Source organism: Plutella xylostella, chromosome 24 (genome assembly GCF_932276165.1).
Source record: "Plutella xylostella chromosome 24, ilPluXylo3.1, whole genome shotgun sequence".
NCBI lineage: Eukaryota > Metazoa > Arthropoda > Insecta > Lepidoptera > Plutellidae > Plutella > Plutella xylostella.
This window is the reverse complement of record NC_064004.1, coordinates 1,596,187-1,622,506: the sequence shown is the minus strand read 5'-3', so window position 1 is coordinate 1,622,506 and position 26,320 is coordinate 1,596,187. Positions and strand designations below refer to the sequence as shown.

At 36.8% G+C, this 26,320-nt stretch overlaps 1 protein-coding gene across 1 annotated transcript in view; it reads left to right on the top strand.

The window, feature by feature from the left end:
* The first annotated feature begins 656 nt into the window (after positions 1-656).
* The window catches only part of LOC105381508 (RNA-binding protein Musashi homolog 2), a 117,915-nt gene continuing 92,251 nt past the window's right edge, over positions 657-26,320 (top strand). The window contains exon 1 of the mRNA XM_038110859.2: positions 657-799. Within this exon, the coding sequence (XP_037966787.1) occupies positions 732-799 (68 nt within the window). The 5' untranslated portion in view covers positions 657-731. The remainder of the gene's footprint in view (positions 800-26,320) is intronic.

The following is a 26,320-nucleotide window of genomic DNA, read 5'->3' as shown; positions in this document are numbered from 1 at the left end:
AACCTTTTTCTTGTAAATATATGTGTTGTTTCTGTGTGTGTTAGAACTAAATAAATTTTCTTTCTTCTTTCTTTCTTTCTAAAAAAATGCCTATAGCGGTAAAGGTATACCCAGGCTTCTCTAATAAAATACTTTTGACCTTTCCTTTTACAAAGTAAATAGGTAGTACTTAATAGTGTTTTGCTGACCCTCCTTTGTATCGCATTTCAAATCGAAGCTGAACAGTACTTTTAAGGTTTCCTAACGCATTTACCTACCTGTTTATGTTATATATATGACGATAAATAAAATATATACTTAGTAGACGTTGTTTAAGCCTAGGTTAAAAGATAATTACCTACCTAACTACCTAATTAAATATTTTTTAAATTTTATCTTTTGGTAATAATTTAAGGTTTTACTATAGGTACTTAATAAAAAAAATTGACACTGTGTAAAATTTGTAAGTCATGACATAAAATAAGGATTTACATTTTAATCATAAACCGCTGCAGCTGACTCGAACTGAAATATGAAGATGCAAAATTCTATAGACCCAAGAAATGACATTTTACTGGAGCGAGTCTGTGGTCGCCCGTCGTTCCGGGTACGAAGTGTGACGTCACAGCCGAGGGGCGGGCGCGGGGCGCGGGGCGCGCGGGAACGCCGCACCGCAGCGCCGTCAGTATTCGGCGAACCGCCGCTACGTATACACGGGTTCATGATGCGCGCGCGGTGAAAACACATTCGCTATGTTGTTCGAGAGCCCTAATGCAAAATTGTTCCCGACCTTCAATATCCCGCCGCCCGTCAGGCTCAGGTGAGCACCGAGACGCTAGCAACAGCACAACGCTCGCGAAACCCACCAGACCGCATCTACGACGTCCCGACCGCATCCCATATCCTTTCATGTTTTACTCCTTCCCGACTCGAAACCTATACTGAGACGTGCAGAATTGAAGTGTCAATGCCTTATTTAAAAAGTGTATGTGTGTTCAGTCAGTTTATACCAGTTAGCGATGAAATGCAATGAGTGTAATTTCTCCAGTCAGTTTTGATGGAAGCAGCGACATTGTGCGTCTGACAAGCGACGCGAGTGAGGAATGAAACGTCGATACAAATACGACGGCTCTGCTCATTTTTTGCTTGTGTTTTTGTGATACTGTGGCTTATTTCACGTCACATTACACCATTGGTTGTAAACGCACGTTGGTACTGCGAAGAATGTCATAATCAAAACAGAAATTCATTCGTAGAATGTTATGGACGCAGCCATCGTTAGTGACTTGACAAAGGCGATCGAACCGGCTTTTATTGTAAACAAAACGACAAGGTGCAGTGGAACCCCCACCAGTAACTGGAAATGGTGGTTTGTGACGAATACTTACAACACTTCAGTGTAATAATACCTACCTACTAAGTAATATTACGTTTTTAAGACTGCACTGACTGTGAACACTTCAAGCAATATGAATTGATATTGATTGTAATGAAAATTTAAATTGTCCGATTTGAAATCGAGTATACAAAACATATACTTAGGTATTTATAAACATAATTCCATGTCGTTTTGCTTTAACTAAGCAAAGTTTGCTTTCGTTTAATGGCTGTAGACTGTTGTGCATAACTTACAATTTATGACTAGCAATAAACTATATAACCCACAGTTTTACTGCAATTTTCCAGATGCAAATTTGATTTGCCGTATCGTAAATTGAAAAGATTAAAAAGGATCCAAAATAATTGAAAAACCAATCCCTCAATCAATGTGAAAAAAATGAGCACAGAATACAAGAATTTTAACCACGTATGTCAATTTACTGAAACACAAAATGACTCATATAATATGTTTGTGAAACAAACTGAAAACACCATTCTTGAACATATTGTTTTGATACAAAAGAAATAACGACGTCTATCAGTTGACAGACCATCAGCAATTGTCTTGAACTTCAGACAATCGATTAAGTATGGGCTATTTTTAATTAATTGTGATTGCTTGAGACTATTACGTCACACATGGATTGTTAAAGCTCAATGGGCTCATTGATGCTACTAGTTTTTGCAATTAATTTTGCTGGTCTAGTGCGTTCAAAATACTGGCTGAAACATCTGAGAATCACGTAACTTTGCTTTTTGTTTTCTCGGTGAGAGAGAATGAACAATATCGACCCCTGATTCAAACAGGGTAACCCCTGCACGAACCGGCAACATAGCAACAGATGCTTGTGCGGAGGGGTGCAAGGCGCATACGCAGTGCTGACCGCTGGTTCTAGAATACTATAGTTACAGATGCTTTATGCATCGGTATACAATCATTCACCCACGCAGATCAATTCAGCGAATATTGAAAACCAATAATACGTAATTGAAATAATTGAAGATCACTGCACCATTTGAAGTTGAAAATTTAAGAATGACATTAGAATTTGACGTGGAGATCAGATTTAACTATTGAAATAAGAGAATTGTCTCTAAAAATTAATATGACTAGAAAAGAAGACCAGAAAATTTAAAAACCTTTTGTCTCAAGTCCTTATAGATAAGAAAGGAGCGTTAAAAAATAAAAGAAGTCGGTAAAAATGCCCCAAGTTGTTCTCTTCGGGGAACACCCAAAAAATAAACTGAAGCGTAACCAAACTTGTATTGTCTTCTCAATAATACTCCTGGGAGGGAAAGAGACAAAAAACAAACAGAGAAAAATATTACAAATAGGAAAACTTTGGTTCACTGAGGATTATAACTCGATTTCCACAAAAACGGTTGAGTCTGTCTAATAGAGATGGAGTTTGTAAACAAATGTTTAATTTGAATAATATTATTTTCAGTGTATTGCCTAATCTAAAAACTGTGCACTAACTAGCTAGGTACAAGAAAATACACTACACTCACTTCTTTAGTCCATTATATGTATTTCAACCACCCTAAGGTTGCACAGTTTTATCGATAAGTTCTCCTCTTGTTCTATCTCTAAACGATCATTACATTTTTGTGTCTTATAAAATATCAAGTTGTGTTCTATTGTATTTTAAAATACATGTGGACTGTGAGAGCTTATATAATATTGAATAAGATTTTGAATATTTCAATAAATTACATAAAAAATCACGAAGAAAAGATTCCAAAAAGATTAGGAGAAGTGATTTTCCGGTGGGAAAATAAATGGAAGTTGAAAGGCGAATGTTATTATTACCCGTGGGAAAAATGGCCATTATGTAAGTGATGTCACTACATGATAATGACAGGCGCAGTATAATTCGATGTAAAACATGATAGTGATATTAAAGCAATAGGTAGTGAATTCAATACAAGAATTAAAAGTTATGAAACTGTCGCGATATTTCATAAAAGTACAGTAGAGTAAAATAACAAAAAAAAAAACATACATACAGACGAATTGGGAACCTCCTCCATTTTTCAAAATCGGTTAAAAAGTGCGAGTTTTAAGCGATTCTGCGCCGAGCATCATAATTTTCATAATGCTGCATTTAAAGCATATCTTGGTACGGTAGGAAAATACGGCTACACACTTAGGGACACCATTTATTTCGTCGCAGACCATATAATTATATATTTTTATCATACAGGCGTGCAGCGCTCTATTGCAGTTCCGATCAGCTTCCGTACCATAAACACATATTATTATGTACAGAAGCATGATCACGATTCGAAAATAGTATCGAATCCTGTGATCGCTGCACTGATAGTAAACTCCATTTGAAATCCATAAACTGATCCGAAGAAGTTAAAAATGCTTTTTAGGCGCTATGAATATTTTGAATCCGGAGTGACTTTTCTTTTACACGTTCTTTATGTTTTGAGTTTCAGCTGAAATTAAGTGAAAATCCTGATTAACTATAGCTTTCTATAAATAAACTGGTCATAACAAAGTAATCAAAGTCGTTCTAAAACAGATTACGGTACGGAAAATAGTTTAGTTCCAGTTTAATGATATTTTGCAACTTCCGTACTCGTGTTTTCAGCTCAAAAGGGAATATAGTTACGGACTTCATAGTACCTAAGTACCTTAATAAAATGGTTGGGATTTAGAATACCTACAGTACAAATAAATCATTGGATATGGCTACATTGAAATAATGCATTGACAAAAGAAGCTTCTTAAATTTAAAAATATATCAAAATCTTAAATTATTCGCATAAACTTAATGCCTGTTATTACCGTTTAATTAGTGACAATATCGCGTGCACTTGACCTGACTCCTTTATGTTTAATTTATGAAAATAAAATTTCTACTTAATACCTACCTATGAGAAATAAAATTACTCACCAGCTTGGGAAGGTTTTTCTTGGCATATTCATCAAACAACAGCTACAATAACATTTGAGACGAACGAGTCAAATTAAATTAATTTCAACTTATAAATAACAAAATGTCTTATTTACAATTCCAAACATAACTTGAGCAACGTCGAATGTACTGCAACAGTTGCAATTTAAAACGGCCGGGTAGTAATTAAAGTTGGTGGACCAAAAACCGGTGGGCAAAAGTAAAAATAAAAACAAAAGACCCATAAGCCCTAATGACAGAACAGAAGCGTAAATTAACGCTTCGAATATTGTTTCGGACGACCTGGATCCTTTCGCTTGGCATTTACAAAAGGATACTCCGATGCGAAAGTAGGCTATTGTTACAGACCTGGATGATGTTACTAGACTCTGACAGAGCCTGCTTGGTTTTGGGTTCATTCTCTTGGTGTTTTGCTAAGCATCACACTTTTGGGATTTATACCATTCTAAAAGGTGAATTTGAACAGGATTGCAGTGCTCGTATGACGTGGAACCTACTAGATGACTAAGTGCCAATTTCTCCATGGTCGGTTAGAACATAACCAGGGAGTAGTGGTTAACTTTTGACACACCTGTCATGAATTTTATATGGAGATGACATTTAATTTATAAATCAATCCCTGTTGGTTAGATAACCGACTATGGAGAAATTGGCACTAAGTATAAGTACAATTAGTTTCTCTCGCAACCCTCGTTCGCTTGAGATGTCATGGCGACTAATGACCTACCTATTCTGGCGACCGAATGGCGTAGTGGTTAGTGACCCTGACTACTGAGCCGAAGGTCCCGGGTTCGATTCCCGGCTGGGGCAGATATTTGTTTAAAGACAGATATTTGTACTCGGGTCTTGGGTGTTGATATTTATATTTAGTATCTATCTATCTATGTATTTGTGTAGATATATCAGCTGTCTGACACCCATAACACAGGTTCTGCCTAGCTTGGGGTCGGATGGCCGTGTGTGAGATGTCCCCACATATTATTATATTATATTATTATTATTATTATTATTCTATGCCTACCACCCTTGTTACAGGGACTCGTGTTCAGTCAGCTTAGATTTTAAATATGGTTTTGCTTTTTACTTTATATTAATTTACAAAATACTACTGAAGTATCAGCATCCTCGATTTACTTATGTAGGAAATAATAAAGATATAGTTAATGTACTTATTATAGTACCTTGCAACGATCAACTAAGGTTTCATGCACAATTCCCAGAGTATATATTAGCAAACTCACACATCCATTTCTAAACCCAAATTCCAGTTTATAGTTGCGAAATCCTGTGCCAAAGATTAATATGTAACAGAAACGACAGGAAACAAATACGAAATGAACCGAATTGCTTGTATTTGCAGCAGTTGGCAGAAAGCGCACGGTACTGCGAGAGTACTAGTAGGGTTACTCTATACTGACGCAAAACGAGAGAACGTGCCACGATTAATACAACGAGATACAGTCAAACTATAAAGTCCTGACATAAAAGAGTTTGATTATGCTAAACCTTGTTATGATCATCAGTTATTTACTCTTTTTACATACATTTAAAAAAAAAAACCGATTGATTATATATTTTTAACGGATTTGTCCTTTAATAAATACATATAACAGATTGTTTAAACACGATCTTAAACTCACGACTTTATAGTTGAACTGTACAGCCGTAACTGGCGCAGCAGCGCTCCGAAATTTAGTTTTTCGTCATAATAGAGTGACCCCCAGGCAGTAAAACGATTTATAACAGTCGCTTACACTCAGAATATTTAATACTTAATTCATATTACAAGAACGAACGACGATTTTGTGCGAACGCATCCGCAATGCGGCCAAGTATAAAATTTTATTTACCTGCAAATTTGGGATATATACTTAGGTCTTTCAAAATGAAATTTCGCATAATGAAAACCTTAGTCAAAATGGTTGTATAGTTAGTTTCGTAGGTAACTAATGCAGGCCCTCCAATAACTTCTCTTCATAATTTGAGTTGAGAACTAGGGACTTAACTTACACTACTTAAAATAGAGTACTTATGTATAAAACTTTCAAAAATGTGTTTTTATTATTACTTATATAGATAGTTAGCTATATTGTTACCTAATATAAATAAAAAAATAATAACTTCGGTATCCAAACTAAATTTAGTTTTCTTAACGCTTTACAAACAGACGGTTGAATGGCGTAGTGGTTAGTGGCCCTGACTGCTATGCCGAAGGTCCCGGGTTCGATTCCCGGCTGGGGCAGATATTTGTTTAAAGACAGATATTTGTACTCGGGTCTTGGGTGTTGATATTTATAGTTAGTATCTATCTATCTATGTATTTGTGTAGATATATCAGCTGTCCGACACCCATAACACAGGTTCTGCCTAGCTTGGGGTCGGATGGCCGTGTGTGAGATGTCCCCACATATTTATTTATATTTATATTTAAACACATCTAAAGATTTAATTAAACTATGCAGTAACATTATGATAAAGAAATGGCAATGTCGTGCACGCAGAAATGAAAGCGAGCATTCTTTGATTATGTTAGTGATTAGTCGGCTTGCAGCGATATTATAATGGTTTTATTATGTTTTGACTATGAGGCTTACCTTTAAAATATTATTATAAAATTTATCTAAGGAATGGGAGTTCCCACTCATTCCCAGAAAAAATAATTCTCATAAATTCATAAAAATAATATATAATATGTATAATCTTAATCTCATAACTTTGATCTTCTTTATAATCTAGAAATCATTATTAGAATTAATTTAATTTTTCTTTTACGAAAAAAAAAACATTGTTTTACGCACAGTGCATTTTCGAACGCGCCCCCCGTTCCTTTTCGCAACAGTTACGTTCTATGGGTTCTTGTTTTTTTTTTTATTATTTCGCTCTGTTTTCAGGCAAAGATTGGATTATTATTTATTATACCTACCTAATAATAATTTAAATAGTTTACATAGGAGTGAAGTAAAACAAACCAAGTTTCATCGGCGTTGTTTACACACGGTAGACCGATGGGCTTGTGCCGCCGATGTGTGGTATGGGCTCAACGTAAACACCGCCGCCAGAGTGTGGGTGTATCATTGCGGATGCATGAAAATCGGAGATTTTCTTTGACAGTTTAAAAGTTCCAAAATCGTCCGATAGATGGCATCCGGCCTGTCATTTTGTATGAGCTGCATTCTTCTGAGGGAACGGAAGATGTCATAAATCATACAAAGCTGTCTTTAACTAGTTAACACTTAATATTATGCATGCACAGCTAGTTATTATCGCATATATGATTGAATTTACATCCATTGAATTTTTGTATTGCCTGAAAGAACTTGAATCCCTGCCGGCTAAAAAAAATATGCAGAGAGCTGTTGAGTATGAAGTTTTACTAGCGCCATCTATAATCGGTTTTGGTCTATGTTGGAAAATCTCCCATTCTATACTAAAGTTTATGGGCGGATGCGTTTAAAAAAACATTGTCTATGCTCTATGGCAATTTTAAAAACGCGCAAGGCGGGAAATATTACCGTTCGTTTTCATTTTTGATTAAAATCTGTCATTCATTTTGTGTTTGTAGGTTATTTTGTTCGTAAAATTTAATAGCAGGAATGCGCATTTTATTATGTTTGCAGCTGATAATGATGAGCTTTCCCTCCGGCATTAAATAGTGTGACATGTGAAAATAAACCATCTCTATTATGATAGCTTTTGTTGGATTTATTGGTCTGAATTAAATGCTCATAGCGATTTATATTTAGGTAGTAGCCATTTTAATATTATTGAAGAGTATCAGTATACTTACTGTTTCTAATTATTATATTTTATTGTTTCAGGTACTTACCAATAAGCTCCCTTCACCCAATAAACCAACTACAAATCAGTTTAAACCAGAAGGGCTAGTACGGAGCGCATTTAAGACGTGACAAGAGTTTTGCATCGCGCTCACTCACATCACGCAGCCTCAAGAGCGGGCGCGACGGAGAACTCTTGTCACGTCTTAATAGCGCCCCGTGCTACAGGGCCTGGTTTAATATGGTAATTGACAAAAAGACAAATTCATAAGGACACGACAAAATGCAATTTTCAAGGAAGTTATTAGTGCAAGTGATAGGTAGTATACATAGCTAAAACTCGAATAAAAAAAGTTGTAAAACAAAAGTACTTACCTTCTGTATAAATTACCAATAGGTTATAGCTGTGGTTATAGGTGACTAAAGTACAATAATATAATAATTGACCTTGTTAAGGTACCTAAGTAGGTAGGTAGGTATATCTGGCATAATAATAGGTTGGTATATTGTGCGAAGCAGCGATGCTTGATCAAGTTACATTAATGCAGATAAGCGGAGGATGTCTCGAGATAGAACAATAGTAAAGCAAAAAGTTTTAGAAAAACGTACCTACATAGTTATTAGGTACTTACTTATATACTTACCTAGTTACTAACTATAGGAAGGCCAAGTTCAAATACTTCGTAGGTTTATGTTTAACTAGCTGCCCCCGCGAGCTTCGCTTCGCCTTAAAAAGTTTTCCCGTGGGAAATCCGGGATAAAAAGTAGCCTATGTTCTTTCCCAGGGTCTAGACTATCTGTATACCAAATTTCATTCAAATCCGTTCAGTAGTTTTGGCGTGAAAGAGTAACAGACAGACAGACACAGTTACTTTCGCATTTATAATATTAGTTAGGATTAGGATTCTATGTAATTGTACTTATACTTACTTACCTATATTATGTAAGGGTAAGCACCTAAGTACCTACAGAGGTTTTGTTTTTACCTAGTTACTTCCTACATTTTCGAATCGGATAGAAAAACATAATTCTGTTCAGCCGTTTGAGAGCTACACTGATATACGGTAAACTTGTAACGCCCCTCTTTTTCGTCGGGGGGTAAAAAATGGGCGACATACAGTTTTCTCTAAGAAAGGTAATTGGAATGCGCCCAAATAGTAATATTTATTCCTATGCGGAGGACGATCACGTCGGTTGCTCGCTTGTCAACTGAAGAGTATTTTAATGAAAAAAAACTAATTAAATACCTACAGGCTTTAAGAAGCGTATTTATACAATAAATTTTCCTAGAATTCCGGCTAGTCTAAATAACACGAAAATTATAAACTTATTTTGATTCGAATCAGGGTTCTGTAGGTTAATACTAACTTTTTGAAGAGGTGACGCGTCGAAAGTGATTTTCATCAAAATCTGTTCAGCCGTTCCAAGTAAGGAGTCTAAGGGATTTGTGGTTTCCTCTTCAAGACCTTACGCTTGCGGTTTTGGGATTCAATGAGAACAATAGGTAGTGTAGCATTTTATGAGTGACCGACCAACGAGTATCCACGCAGTGATGTAAACCTATTTAATTTTGAAATGCACAGTAAAAACAAAAGATCGACAACGTCTTTCTCAATAAGTTATATCCTGGTTGATTTTTTTTATATGTAAAAAAAATCGGGTTTTAAAGTTGTCTGTATTTTTTTATCCTAACTTATATTATAAATGCGAAAGTAACTGTGTCTGTCTGTCTGTCTGTTACTCTTTCACACCAAAACTACAGAACGGATTTTAATGAAATTTGGTATACATACGGTCTAGACTAGACCCTGGGAAGAACATATGCTACTTTTTATCCCGGAATTCCCACGGTAAAACTTTTTAAGGCGAAGCGAAGCGCGCGGGAACAGCTAGTTGTTGATATTTTTCAGAATGTTGACGAACTTTCTGGTCGGTGTTCTTGGCGGGGCGGTGCCCTATTTCGGGTCGACCACTGATAAATTTTCCCACACTTTTTTTAGAAACCGCATGTAACATCCGTTGTGCTTGAGTTTGTGACCAACAATCCTATTATGAATGTATACATATCTATTGCTTTGTATACAATAATATACATGAAGTACATTTGTGAAGCGTGACCATGACCATGATGGCAATGACCCCTGCTGTCACACGATTTTATAGTTGAACTATAACGCTCTCAAATAAAGAAACAATATGAAAAAGTGCGGCTGCCATCACATAAGTAAACCAGGTGAATTAATTTTTAATAATAATAATATGTGAGGACATCTCACACACTGCCATCCGATCCCGAACTAGGCAGAGCCTGTAATATGGGTATCGGACAGCTGATATATCTACACAGATAGTTATAAAAATAAAAGCTAGCTGTACGATAAAAATGTTTTTTTTTAAATATTATGAATCAAGTTTGTTCAATATAAAAAAAATGTAGTTAACACATGAAAGATAAATTTACTATAGTAGCGTCTCGGGACTAATAAACCATAGTAAGTGAGTGGCAAAATTACGCAAAGATTTTTAAAAACAAGAATGAACTTTGTAAAATGTTGCATCATTAAATTACCAAATTTATGTATAAAATAATTATAAGCCTTGCCAGTTTATATCTCTCTCTGTGTGAGAAACATAGTAACATTATTAACTCGAGTTTAACCCCCGACGGTAAAAATAGGGGTGTTTAACGTGTCTGTGTGTGTTTGTACTTATAATATGTGGAGCGAAGTCCTAGGTGGAGCGTAGCTCAACCGTGCCTAGGGATCAATAGATAATATTACCCTGAGTGTTTTTAGGCATACGTATTTTATAAAAATCGGCTTAGGCGTTTAAAAGTAAAGCGTCTTTTAGTTATGAGTGTCGGGGTTTTTTAGCATTGGATAGGTTACTATACAATCACAAGCAATGGAAAAGTTCCAGTGTCTATTATAGCACCAAATTACTCCTAAACGAAAATATTTTGATCTAATTTGAATTAAGTAACTAAAAAAAAAACACACACTCACGCCTTGTACTAATGTACTCCCTTGCGGGGTAGGCAGAGGTGCATTGCTGCACCCACTTTTCGCCAGAGTGTTATGTTAGTCCCAATGTAATAGGGGGCGGGCGTATTGCCATTTTACGGGCACATCCAAGACCCGAGAACAAATATCTGTGTTTAAACAAATATCTGCCCCAGCCGGGAATCGAACCCGGGACCTTCGGCTCAGTAGTCAGGGTCACTAACCACTACGCCATTCGGTCGTCAGTAAGTAAAGTCTAATGTTTAAAAAAAAATAGGTATGTTGACATTTTGTTAGTGGAACTTTTGCTCGTGAGAGTAGTAGGTAGTTAAAATGATCAAAACATCTTACATAGTATATATTTTGGGATGATTAACGGAAGTTAATGATAAAATGTCCACCGATCACGTCTAAGTCAGATTTTAATAAATCTTTGAACGTTTGCCAAATCGGTGCCCATTTGAAATGGTATTTTAGTTTTGATAGATATTCACCGCATGGGGTACAGTACTGGTAAATACGTACTTACCCAGATATTTAAATTAACGGTACAAGTTATCCTAACTAATATTATAAATGCGAAAGTAACTGTGTCTGTCTGTCTGTCTGTTACTCTTTCACGCCAAAACTTCTGAATAGATTTGAATGAAATTTGGTATACATACGGTCTAGACCCTGGGAAAGAACATAGGCTACTTTTTATCCCGGTATTCCCACGGGAAAACTTTTTAAGGCGAAGCGAAGCGCGCGGGAACAGCTAGTAGTTTATATATTACTTTAAACAAAATACCTACCTAAGATTTAGCACATCTAGATAATTATGTGAACCCACCAACCCGCAGTGGACCAGCGTGGTGGGAAATGGTCCAAGCTTAGGAAGGCATTTTAGACCTTGGGGATATGCACACAGGTTCCACTCGAGAGAGCCAGGTACAGGTACTTACACCCCCACAGAGAATAGAATACCTACCTAACTTTATTTATTTACATAGGTACATACATTATGCTTACGACTGTTATCCCCGAAGGGATAGTCAGAGTAGCATCGGTCGCTTGTCAAATCAGACGTAACTTGTATGGATCTGACAGATGTTTGACAGGCGAGCGACGTTGATTATGGATGTTATAGTGCGTTTCATCAAATATAAAACAAACAAAATCCAACCTTAGTCCAATGTAATAAGGGTTTTGACAGATCAATTAACACTTTAGTGGACACGACGTGTATAGACGTCCTTAAGGTAACAACACGATGTGACGGACGTGTATACACGTCGAAATTAGAGCTCTTGTTTTTATATTTTAAGCTCTATTTACTCACTTGTAAGAGTCATCAGTATATTAGTTTACTATTAAGTGTCACATTACAAGGATTTTGTTAATCATATGTCATATTACAACGAAATTATTGAATGTCAATGTGTAAGTGTCGGCGCGCCAACGGCGCCGTCCTCCAAATGCGCACAACGTGTAGTGACGTCGATTTTGTTCCCGTCAGTCAGCAGGTGTCACAACACAGAGAACCACCAAACAACCAAATTTTTTTTCAAGATGGCAGATAACTATGTATACTAACATGCACAGAAACAATTAGCATATCTGTCTAAACATGTTTTCACTGAAGATGCAAATGCACGAGACTTCAATAACTGCTTATTGCAATTATAATCGTAGAAATTAAGACATATCATCAGATTACGATGCTCCATTGCTTGCTAAGAGACAATGAAATGATATTTTCGAATCCTTGGCTTCATGTAAGCAATTATCGTGAGATAAAACAACTGATTATGAAAATATCTCCTAAATGTAAAATAGGTACCAATCTCGACGTGTATAGACGTCGCTGTCACATCACAACGGTGTCCATCCTATACGATGTGACAAGACGTTATAACACGTCGTTGTTATTTGTATGGGGAAAAAAAGTGTCATATCACGAGGACCAGGCCCGACTGAAGTGTCCACCAAAGTGTTAAGTATCTGGTGAAACGGTCTCTAATTGCTAATGTGTGTTACGGTAGCAGAACTAGTAACTCTGACCTCTAGACCAGTGTGGTCGACGCCTAAAATAAAATCATAACAATAGCAAATTCAAATTTTCCATTTTCTGCCAAAGACCTACAATACTCACATCGGTAGGTACTTATCGGTATTCACAAAATCTCATTCCATTGACTTCGACGTGTCTTTTACTTGGTTTCAGCATTTCAGTTAGTGCTGCCTCTCGATAGTGTCGATGTCGATAGAAGCATTATCGAATTGTATCGATATTTTGGAAAAAAAACTTTCATGTATAACTTACACTATCACTTAATACATAGGTAGATTATGAAGGCTTTGAATAAAAAAAAAAATTGTTTAGCTGAAATTTTCAAGCTCTAAAAATGAACACAAATTTTATCATCTAATCCAAACTATTGCTGTAAAAAATCAAATTTATAATTTGGTTGAAGTTTGTGTATACATTTGGCGCCTACCTAGTCTACCTACATAATACCAATTTAATTTTAAGTGAAAATAAGCGATTTAAGTCATTGCTAAATTTGAAAGTCTTCAGAATGCACCCGAAATGTAATCTTTCTATCGATAGAATACGTTTTTCGGCAACACTACTTAATCTGGGTGGGTATTTTCTTTCTCTCCTTGTTACTACGTCTACCTACGAACCGGCTGAACAGAGGCGTGAACTAATAAACATAAATCTACGAGAATTTCGTGCACGAACGGGTGTATTCTTGTGGTGCTTTTCAAATCTGACGTAACTTATAGATCTGACCAAGATCTGACAGATGTTTGACAGGCGAGCATCGCTGCTTAGCATATTTATAGTGTGACAAACTTATCTGTTCCGGTGAGAGCGAACTAAATTGATCCATATCTCATTACTTACTAATGAATTGTATATTGTAAATGATTAGATGGGTTTATTAACACCGCAAGAGCGAATTAACAATACGAGCAAACTTAAAATCTTATAGAATTAAGAAATATTAGTCATTTATTCGAGCTGTCACCGGAACAGATAAGTTTGTGGCACTGTAGATCTACTACACATTGCTTAGGGATTTTTATTGGGGAATCATAAAACGAGCGAACAAAAAAAAACTTTGCGACTGATGATGACATACTGTTTTAATAACTTGAGCGGTATGAATTTGAGTAAGCGAAAAATTAACTAAACTGACGACGAATATTGATTTATAATAAAATCCAGAACGAGCTTACAAAAAGTGGACTGTGATAAATCCATTTCAGATATTAAAATTTTATCCGAGCGACTTAATTACTAAGTGAGCGACTGGAAATACAGAGAGGGCAACTTCAATATTAAGATATATTCGATTTTTCTAAGTGAGGTTATACTTAGCGAACTACTAAAAAGTTCACTTTGAGCAAAGTTTTGTATGCTGCTTTATTCATTATTATTGGATACTGATATTCTATTTGAGGGCTTATGTTTTTTTATTTTGATACGCTTTTTAATGAAAACTACAGATTTTTAAATGCACTGGCAAAAAGGATCGTGTGACTGTCCCGAATTTTTCAATAGATATGTATGCAAACACGTTTTGGGGCTATCAATTCGGCTCAAGCTAACAACACCACCACTGGAAGCAAAATGATACCCACTGGACAAAAAAGAAAACGAGGCCGGCCCAATAAGTCCAAGCCCGCACTTATTTACCAGTGACGATGAGTAGTAGGGCTCCTCATACCTATCAATGTTTCTTAGTAGGTATTAATAACAAGTTTTTTTTTTAGTTGACTGAAGCGTCTTATTTAAATTTTTGTTCATTTTATTGAAATAAATGCATGCATATTACTTAATTTTTATGGAGTACATTGTTTTATTTAATTACCCTTATATTTCAATAATAAAATTTCTCAACTAATAGAATAGTGTTTCTTCAAATAGTTATTTCATATTATTTTTATTTTTTAAATGTGAGCTCATTATACTCTGCTCATTAGTGTATTTTTCAAAGTGGTTTTTGTAAGTATTCGAAACACTTCATTTAAGATAAAATGCCGCTCAGTATAAAAAATACATTTGCCAAATATTGAAAAAAATGCAGGACGTAACGTTGACACTCAAACAAATATTAGGTCGCTCAAATATTATGAAGCTGCTCATTTTGTATTTTAAGTAACTCAAATTAATGTTTGTAAGTTGCTGTCCTGTTGATTTCTCGTCACTCGCAGTCAGTCGCTCACTTAGTAATTCTATAACCCAAATTAATTAATTTTGACACTTAGAACTGTAATTTACAGTCACTCGTTTTATTGCTACCCATTTTTATTGGTAATGTTGGGTTGATGTTGTGAAAGGATTGGCAAGTTAGATTAGTGTCAGTCGCTGACTGCTCAATGTGCATCAATAAGGAATAGGCTTTCGTGCACCTAACAGAAAATGCAGATGACAGAAGAAACCGTTTTATTTTTTTCAATTACTGCCGAAAAGGCGAAAAAAAAACTACAATACGAAAGTGTCAGACCTCATTAAGGTTTGCTCATTTCTAGACGAAAGTGCACCGAAAGTGTGATAAAATAAAAAAAAGAAAAATAAACTTTTTTTTCTTCTAACGAATGTTGGCAATCGGTCGCGCTTCGCCCGCGTTCTGTGGCGCGTGACACAGAGAAAGTATTCCTTGTCTATGACTATCGATCTATGGATTGATCGAATAGTTTCATAATTCGAATACCACGCTCTATGGGCACGGTTTTAGTCTTTTGTTAGCACAGCGTGGCTGCTATAACCTTTATGTGTAATGAAATTGGGCGTATTATTGCCTATGTTCATAAAATTACTACCATAGGAATTACGACTACTTAAACAAAGATTTCATAGGCAATACAATCACGTTCTAAAAGAAACGATCATTTTTGACAGCTGCATCGGACGATTCTAACATAAATTTTAAGACCTACCATCCGATGGTTCACTGATAAATTTGTACCCCTAACCCGTGTAACCTCAGGATTGGCAGTAAATTTATACATGTCGGTAACAAATTCACCGATACCAATTTCACACCCCTCCTTTTCTCTGTTGGAGGTCGAGACCCGAGTGAGACCGTCTGATTAGTTCCACGTGATTAAACCAGGGGGCGCTGTAAGCTTTTTGACTTAATCAAGGCTTCGGTTCATAGTTGCAAGATGCAAGGTATAAGGTATAACCCTCGCACATAAAGGAACGATATCAAAATGGCGACTTTTGCTAAGTTTTTTATGAACTAAGTATTTTTGTGATAAGCGCGTTTTTAAATCGCATTTTTAGTTAGCCTTATTTTTCTTTGTGAAATGTAGACTAGATAGTTAGTACATTGTGTTCCTTACATATTTGCATTATACTTAAAACAATAATAATCAATTCATTTATGTAGTATAATTTAACGTATACCTACCTACACTCACGGGCAATGAAACAGTTCCACTCACAAAATGTCGTCACCAAACAACCCAATTTTTTTCAGACATTTCATTTAAAATTTCAACAAAACATTACCGTTTTTAGTTGGTAATATCCTGATGCCCTATTAAATGTACTCAATTTTTCAGATGGGTTCATTAAGCTAGCCTTTTCCCTTTAGGAGTAATTTGGTGTTTTTCTCAGTGGAACCTTTTCATTGCCCGAGAGTGTACTTTTAGGCAAAGTATGTTTGTGTTTGTTAGAAAACCACAGCTTTTGCGTTTGTCACCGACATGACACGATAAGAAGAAACATTTTCTGTAAAAAGTTAAATTTACATAAGTATACATAACACCTTATACTTATGAATTATAAATACTTATGTATATACCTATTACAACACTTGAGGTATTAGCGATAGTATGTATTATACTTAAAAAGTATTATTCTGTGGTACTAAGATAGGTTATGGATTGGTAAATCTGAGTACAAATATCGTAATTTAAATGCCACAGTCCGGTGCACAGCGAGGTGTGGCCAATCCGTTTCGTTCTATGATTACATTATCGTTTATAGATAGGTACCTAAGTAAATTACTTTGTATTTTGTATTATGTAAATTGTAAGTATTTCTTTTAGAATAATAATTTGGGAAATAACATTAATAAAAAAAGTGTTTTTTTACCGATCGGTTGTACCTAATTATTGTAACAGAATTGAATATAGCTTCATGCTTTAACCCTTTCACATAGGGCAAAATTATATGTAGGTACAAAATAAACCGTCTTCTTATCAGTCCTATGAGAAATAACGGTTCTACCTTTTTTGGCATAAGATTTATTTGCCTAATCTCGTATTGCATAGTAACGTTTGGTCAAAGTCTCGTTACGCCGAAAATCGTATGGCATAAATCTCGTTTAGTAAAAAGTTATTTCGCATAACATTGTTTAGCCTAATAATGGTATTGCCAAATCTTGAATAGCCTAATAATGCTATGGCATAGGTTTATACAAAGTAATAATATTCGTTTGGCTTTAACTTTGACGGAGCGTCTCCCTACATAGCGCAAACTGGTGCCTTGTATTGTTTCCGCTGTTTGGAAAACGCTCCGCTCCGCTTCGCTGCGCTCCGCTTTGGTTTTGATGAACATGTGCACCTAACACGCTCCTCCTCGCTTTGCTCGTCGTCGCACCTATTTTTAGGTTTCGATCTCATGGGGTTTGTAATAATTATATTGGTCTTTAACTTTCGATTTTTTGATCATACAATATCGTGATTTTCGGGATGTAGGAGAAAAATACCACAATTTGTACATTTACTACATACTTAATATATTATTTATTAAGATAACATTAGGAGAAACAAGATTATACATAGGTATAGACGAACATAAATTTGAGCAAACGAAACTTAGGTGTTTAAAGATTGTGCCTAAAGAGTTTTAGACGAAACGAGCCTTATGCCACATAAGTCTTGGCAAAGTGATGGTTCGGCCAAATAAGTTTAGACCATACGAGTTATGCGAAATGAGTTTTGGTCAATAAAGATTATGCGAGATGAGCGGAACCCGAAATAACATTAAGTACCTCTCCAACAATACAGTCTAGGTCGATGTAATGTAGCTATCTACTTATACTTAAGTAAAGTAAAGCGTGTGTAGTTGTGTACTGAATTTGATTGCCGATGATCTGTGAGCACTCTGTGAGGTTACCCACCGAGCATTAGCAATGAACAGTCCTTGCGCAGCGTAGTTTGAGAAAATTCGTTTGATCCGATACTTACGTTCGTTACCGATAGGCACTTTAATTGTAATCCAGCGAAAGCAATGAACTTCGCTAGGCAGTAGGTCGGCTGGCCGTGACGGGACAAAACAGAAATAATAGTATTGTGCGCCGGCGCAGGGTCAACGCCCGCGCCATGGTCGCAGGCTTCGCCGGACCGCTGTGTCAATGTGAGGAAAGGGATTTATTGCTTTTGTTTATTAGGAGCCTCCCCGAGTGACATATCAACGGTGTATGTTTTACGTCCGGCGCACCTCCTACTTTAATCTGATCGGTGACAGACACTAGTTCAGCAGTTTTAACATGCAACACTCATACTGTCAAACCTTTTCATACAAATTATGTCAGTTTTGACAGATTGATGCAGTGCGTTGTCGCGCTGCGTTAATTTCCCACAAAACAGAGTGATGTGAAGTCATGTCATTACAAAAAAACAGAAAACAACGCAGCGCGGCGTCGCACCGCGGCAATGGGGCTTCGCCCTAACGATTTTTGTTTGGTAAATATGTCGTAGCTAGACAGTCTGACAAAGACTACCTAGGTTCTACTACGTAGACGATTCAACTTTGGCAGGCCGTAACTTCCATTTTTATATTAGACTATAAATGGTTCATCGGTTTTCCCAAATTTATGATTTATCGATAAAAAATGATCAAAGGAAATAATTGCCGTCCTAGCTAGACGAGAAGCGGACTATCGGCAGATGCGGTGGAAAGACAGACCGACAGACAGAGCCATCTGGCCCAAGCGATATAAGGATATCTAAATATAGACATCTTATACTAAAGAGAATGAATGGCGATGACTGTAATGTATGCTAGGTATGTTTGTTACGATTTGTAGTGACTAGTGGGCCATTAGTTTACATCGCACTTGACGTAATTTGTTTGTCTAATCTTGTTGTATTTTTATGTAACAACTAGGTGGGTAATAAATATTAATAAAAAAATTGTCAAGCGGAGGATTGGGTTCCGTATGACGAACGGGACGAATATGAATAAATCCGAAGATTTATACTACCATTGCATATAGGTAATAAAATAGGTACTTATGTACTTATAAAAAATATGAGTTTATTAGGGTAGGGTCATATCATATGTTTTTATTCATACTATAAATATGCGAATGCGAGGAACCATAGTGCGCATATAAACCCTAACAGGTTTCTGACGCACTATTCATTTGTAACCTAAATGTATTTAATGTATTCTTAAATAAATAAATAAAATAAAATATAAAATTTTCTGATGAATTTCAATTTTTACAAACTACTCTCGGACGTTTCCCAGAATGCACCCTATGTATGTTTAGGGTGCATTTTCTAATAGATCGGAATAACTAAATTCTTGGTAGGTATGTGAGCTGCTTACCTATATTTTTTTTCTGTTCGAGCATCATTTCAAGCTTTAGCTGAAATAGAATAAGTTCAATTTATAGAAATAGGTACTTTAGTTGAGATGGAACATGGAGAATTATAGATTCAACTTTAAATTCGCACTTTTATCGAAGCAGGCCCTTGCTAGCTCGCTACAAAGTTCTCACAAAAGTGAAACAAAGTATTAAAGAAAGGCCCGCGCCCAGCGGAAACCTGGCAGAACCAGTTTGCCTAGTGCTGACCTACCTTTAGCTCAGTGCTCTTATAAAACACAAGCTGTTCCCGCGCGCTTCGCTTCGCCTTAAAAAGTTTTCCCGTGGGAATTCCGGGATAAAAAGTAGCCTATGTTCTTTCCCAGGGTCTAGACCGTATGTATACCAAATTTCATTCAAATCCGTTCAGTAGTTTTGGCGTGAAAGAGTAACAGACAGACAGACAGACAGAAAGACAGACAGACAGACAGACACAGTTACTTTCGCATTTATAATATTAGTTAGGATAAGCTGTTCCCGCGAGCTTGGATTCGCCTGTAAAACGTAGCATATAGGTATAGGTTAATCCAGGAGGTCAGCTAACTCCATACTTACCGAATTTCATCAAAATCGTAGGACTAGCGTTTGCCATAAAACTTTAGGTGAAAAAAGTTTGCCGTGATAATTCTCTACCAATCAAGAATTAGCTAGCGTTTCAAACTTTATTTTTTGCAACTACATACATAGGTACATAACTAGGTACATAGGTAGGTACATGATCTGTATGTATACAATACAGTATGAATAAATATGTAAATTTAAAAAAAATCTATCATAGCAACATAACACCCTCTTTTTGCGTGCCTTATAGCTTAGAAAATTACCAATTAGGTACCTACCACCCGTAACGTACCCCACTATAATTGATGTACGTAGTAACCTAGGTCTCAGTCTAGATACATGGCTTCGGACCTAGATTCTAGGCACTGGTCAGGTCTAGAGAAAGCGTGTAAATGCAGACGTTTACGGAGTATGTGTACCACTAGGTGACGAGCGAGAGCGGCTTTTAACACCCTGTATATGGGGTGGAGAATTATCAGTGATCATTTAGACGACCGAATGGCGTAGTGACGACCGAATGGCGTAGTGGTTAGTGACCCTGACTACTGAGCCGATGGTCCCGGGTTCGATTCCCGGCTGGGGCAGATATTTGTTTAAACACAGATATTTGTTCTCGGGTCTTGGGTGTGACCGTAAAAATGGCAATAGGCCCGCCCGCTATTACGAGTACATTGGGACTAACATAACGCTCTGGCGAAAAGTGGGTGCAGCAATGCACCTCTGCCTACCCCGCAAGGGAGTACATTAGTACAAGGCGTGAGTGTATGTTTTCTTTTAGAAGGTAGGTGAATGTACCCGGCAAAGTGTACTTATAACTCAAATTCAAATTCAAATGGTTTAATCGACGTAAAATTTTACAATTATTTGTCGATAGTCATCTACCACCATTTCACAAAGGCCCCGTCATTGAGAAGGAAAGAAATGGCGAAAGAAATCTCTGAAATCACGACAAAAAAACGATGTTCATGTAATACTATTGAACTAAAATGTATCATCTTCATCTTCAGCCTAAAGCAGTCCACTGCTGGACGTATGCCTCTCTCAAAGCACGCCACTAGATGCGATCTACAGCTTTCCGCATCCACAAAACTTCTACTAAAATATATGGGACACTTTTTTACGTACATGTTCTATGTCTATACGTGTTTTTCTCACAAATGCTTTGAAAAACCTCGTTTGCGTATGGTCTCATAGCCTTCCGTTTGCATTCCCGACTGTATATAATGACAAACTTTCCGCACGATTATAAAATAATAAAAAAACACACGCACTCACGCCTTGTACTTAATGTACTCCCTTGCGGGGTAGGCAGAGGTGCATTGCTGCACCCACTTTCCGCAAGATTCTAATCCTAACTAATATTATAAATGCGAAAGTAACTGTGTCTGTCTGTCTGTTACTCTTTCACAACAAAACTACTGAACGGAGTTGAATGAAATTTGGTATACAAAATGGTATAGACCCTGGGAAAGAACATAGGCAACTTTTTATCCCGGAATTCCCACGGGAAGACTTTATAAGGCGAAGCGAAGCTCGCGGGATCAGCTAGTGTGCTATAAAAGCAATCATCCAAAATGCCATCACGTGAAATGCTTTAGCATTACTATAACTCGGCACTTGTAATATTTAGTAAAGTTTCTAGGTTACAGCCAGCCTCCGTTCTACAGGTATTGATTTTGACTTAAGCGTAGGTACTCGGCGCGATATTAATATAGCCTCCAGGGTTAATTTGAACAGGCTGGAAGCCAAACAAGCGTTTAGAAACGTGTCGGGGAAAACGGAAAGAGTAAACTTTACTTTGTTTTTTAAAAACGGTTCCTGAAAACCTTGAGTTGGCTGAAGAAAACAACTTTGTCGTATGGAAAACCCTAGAGTATTTCAGAATGACTAGTTTTGTGACCCTTTTGACTGAAGGCTCAGGATTCAGGACAATATTTTATGTTATTTCCTAGTTCTTCTTTTTAGCCTGTCGGTGACCAACAAAACACCTATGTTCTGTTAAAATGATTGGGTAGCTAGTGAGATTACGGCCATTACTTAACTGAGGGTGCGCCGGACGTATAAGTACTAAAAGTACCTTTAGTGCCAATTTCTTCATAGTCGGTTATCTAACCGACCACCAGGGATTGGTTCATCATTTGTACGTCATCTCCATATAAAATTCATGACAGATGTGTCAAAAGTCAACCACCAATACCTGGTTATGCTCTAACCTACTATGGAGAAATTGGCACTCGAGGAGGCTTCTTTCATAAACCCCTTTGTTCCTAGTATGTACCTAAGTACCTACTAGCTATACTTTGCGGCCAACACTGCACTATACTGACTTTACAACAGAAACAAGTGCTAGCACCAAAAAAGCGGAGCCTTGAATTGAACTTTTATTTATGGCATTAGTCCTCCTTTCCGTTTTTTTCGTGTTACAATTAGAGAAAAAATCTGTCATCTTTTACCTGTAGCAAATATAGGTACATAGTCGCATAGTCGCACTCTACACGCACACTACTACAATATGCAATCCGAAACAGACAGACACACAGACACACAACAATGGTGGCTGGTCGGCGGTCACGGTCGGTCGGCACTGACCGGTCTTGCGCATGCGCGGTAGAGTAGGCAGAGTGTAGTGGGGTTTGGGGCGATATAGAAAGAAAGAAAACGTTTATTCAGTGCACAGCACACACACACCAAATACAAACAGAAAAAAAGTACACAAAAAATAAAAACAAGGTAGGTACAGTACAAGGTCCTGAAAACGGAAGTGGATCCTAACCTATATAAGTTGGTATTTATTACATAGGTTAGTAGATTTTGAAGCTTTGAGAGTGGTAAATTAAAGAAAAAAGATTAAAATACGTTTATACACAGTACACACAGAAATAACACAAAATTTAAAATAAATAAAAGATTTAAAAAATGAGCATGTTCTAGCTCAGCTTGATGCTATTGCTATTGCTATAATAGTAGACTAGCGCTGGTTTTCAGTGATTATGAGTGATCAACAGATCAGTATTGTAAGATATTTAAAACTAAAAATATATTATTATGCATTAGTCGGGGGATACCTAACTTTGCGTCTCCTAAATAGGTAGGTTATAACATAATATAAAGACATACATAATAATAATAATAAACACACAATATCCAATAAATAACGCATTATATTACGATGAGTGGTGTTATATCAAGTTGTACACTTTACAATATAATAAACAACTATATTTAGTGTACTCTGCGTCGTAGACAATCTAGGTTTATTTATAAAACGTGTCCTGGGATTAGGTTTACCTGAGGTCTGGACCTGTCTGGATGCAGTGAAGCTACAATATTAGCAATTTCTCACACTTTCTGTCTACGAAAATCGAAAATCATCATTTTTTTTGCCGTTATACCGTTCCGATCTGTTACCCTTAAAAATTAACCTTATAAGTGGTAGGGTAAGCCGAGGATAAATTCTGGGAAACGTATGTCGGAGAATTTACCCTACCCTATGTACTTAAATTAAATTTTTTTTGGGTAGGGTAAATTCTTGGTCATAATATATAGCGTACTAGTTATTATTCTGTGGTCATAGGTACCAAACTATATACCTTGTTTCACGGGGAAAGGCATCTGATACAAACAATAACTACCCTTATTCGAATGTAATAAGGGTCCTGTCAGATGTCTTTCCTCGTGAAAAAGGTATCGGGTGATTTTTTTAGGGAAGCAGATAAACCATCATTATAGTTAGCTAAAAAGAAAGTGTCGTGTAAGGCATAGAAAACCCATTTTGGATTTCATAAATCCGACTGCAGTGCTCTGCCTGCCATAGACAAACTAATTAGGTTAAAACCTAGGAACTATAATCAAGTCTGATGTAATTAGCTTTTCTCCTCTGTTTACCTACGCACTTATGTACCTAGATGTACAGTCAGGCTGCATAAGTAGCTATACACTTTTGAACTTTGTCAATCTGAAACCGCCTATCAATTCATTGAAGCATTGACGGTTCGTCAGTTTGACAAGGTAGAAGTGTATAGCTACTTATGCAGCTGGCCGTAAGTGTAGGACTCAGTGGTGGCTCATTTACAGAACCACAATTTTTGTGTGTGAAAAATTTAACGATAGCTAAAGGTAAGTAAGCCTTCAATTTTAGGCATCGTACGCAACGGATGCATCGCATTCAGTATTCTTTGTATAGAAATAATTATACAAGTGCGTCCCCTTCATCGGCAACAATAAGCTTGGATTAATGGCGTCTTCAGAAGGTACTGACTCAATTCCAAAAAATAACCTCCTAATCCTGAACAGTCCAAGACTATTATTTTCTATTCTATTCTAAACCGTTAAAAACAATTCATAAATACAGCGCAGGTATACTTAACACCGTAAATTACTACTCGCCACTATAAATACTTTTCTCCAAAATTAATACTCCCTCAGGCAACGAAGCCAAGAAAATTATTATGCAGAAACCTTATAAATTGCAAAACTATTTCACAATTTGACACCTAGATAGTCCGCCGGAAGTTATGGCGGCGTTTCCGGCGCCGATGGGACGGAACCGGAAATGTCTGTTTATTTTTTCGCCGCGAAGCCAGCGCCATCTCTTGAACAAACATTGGAAGTTATTATCGGAGAAGCCTGAGCTGGAATGTTAAGAGGATGTTTTAAATAATGTTAGCATTATTTTTAGTTGCAACTTACCTTTAGGCATAGACTTAATATATTGTGTCTTTTTCAGGTAAATAAAGCTGCTACACGCAAACTTCACTTAAATACTTCATTAATAAGTAAGTACTTCTCTAGATTATGAAAATGGCGTTAATATCTTCATTTAGGTTATTGAAAAATAACTCAAATAGTTAAAAAGACATCGGTATTCGGTACCATAGATTACGAAGTCCAGTCCAAAAAAGGCCGAACAAAACAAACACCAAAGAGTTTCTAGTCAGTAAGAACCTCAGAACAAGGTATGTGAGAGTTAAAAGCAGTTGTTGTCAATCTTCGGAGATGTTTTCTAGACAAAGACCTCACTCCGTCTGAGTATCGGCGTCAGAGGGCACTGGAGCGATCGAGATCAGCGGTTCCCAACATAGAGTCAGGAGATTTAAACTTTGCAACGTCATTGTAGGTATATTGTTTAAGGATCATAATAACGACTTATTTATTTATTTTTATAAATATAGGTGCTGAGTGTTTGACATCGGTATTTATGGACAATCTTAACATTTGGTATTATATTAGAGGGTTTATTTGGCGATTTCAGAGTTCGTCATTTATTGAAAGTTGTACAGTATCACTATGCAATAGTCCACGTGATCAACTATTTTAGGGACACCTTGTATAGTTATCAGTATGACGGGTAGGTATATATATACCCGGCTACCATCATCAACGACACTGATAGAATTTCCCCCTGAGATAAGTAAACAAAATTTCCTTATCAATATCAAGCCTACTCTAAGCGACCTCTCATCATTATTGCAACTAAACCCAAATATTTTAACTCTAAAATGGCTCCCCAAGGTTGAGAGCCGCTGCTCTAGGCAAAGACACTTAGAATAAAGCCTACACTACTCAAGTTAGAAGTGGGTATCAGCAGCAAGTGGCAACACAATAGCTAACCGCTCCAGAATAGGCCTTCCATTGGTGCGGGCTTTTAAAAATACGCTTCTAGGCACTATGGATTTTTCAGATATTTCCATTTTGTATGGAAAAGGCTTTCAATTTCACAAAACATGCACTCACGCCTTGTACTAATGTACTCCCTTGCGGGGTAGGCAGAGGTGCACTGCTGCACCCACTTTTCGCCAGAGTGTTATGTTAGTCCCAATGTACCTAATAGGGGGCGGGCCTATTGCCATTTTACGGGCACATCCAAGACCCGAGAACAAATATCTGTGTTTTAAACAAATATCTGCCCCAGCCGGGAATCGAACCCGGGACCATCGGCTCAGTAGTCAGGGTCACTAACCACTACGCCATTCGGTCGTCAAATTCAATTTCACTTTACTTGGTAGTGTATTGGAAATGTCTGTAGTGAAGTTTTGTACGACAATCGCTTAGGCTGTCGTTTTTAGCGGCTATAAGTTTAAGCCTCGTATTCA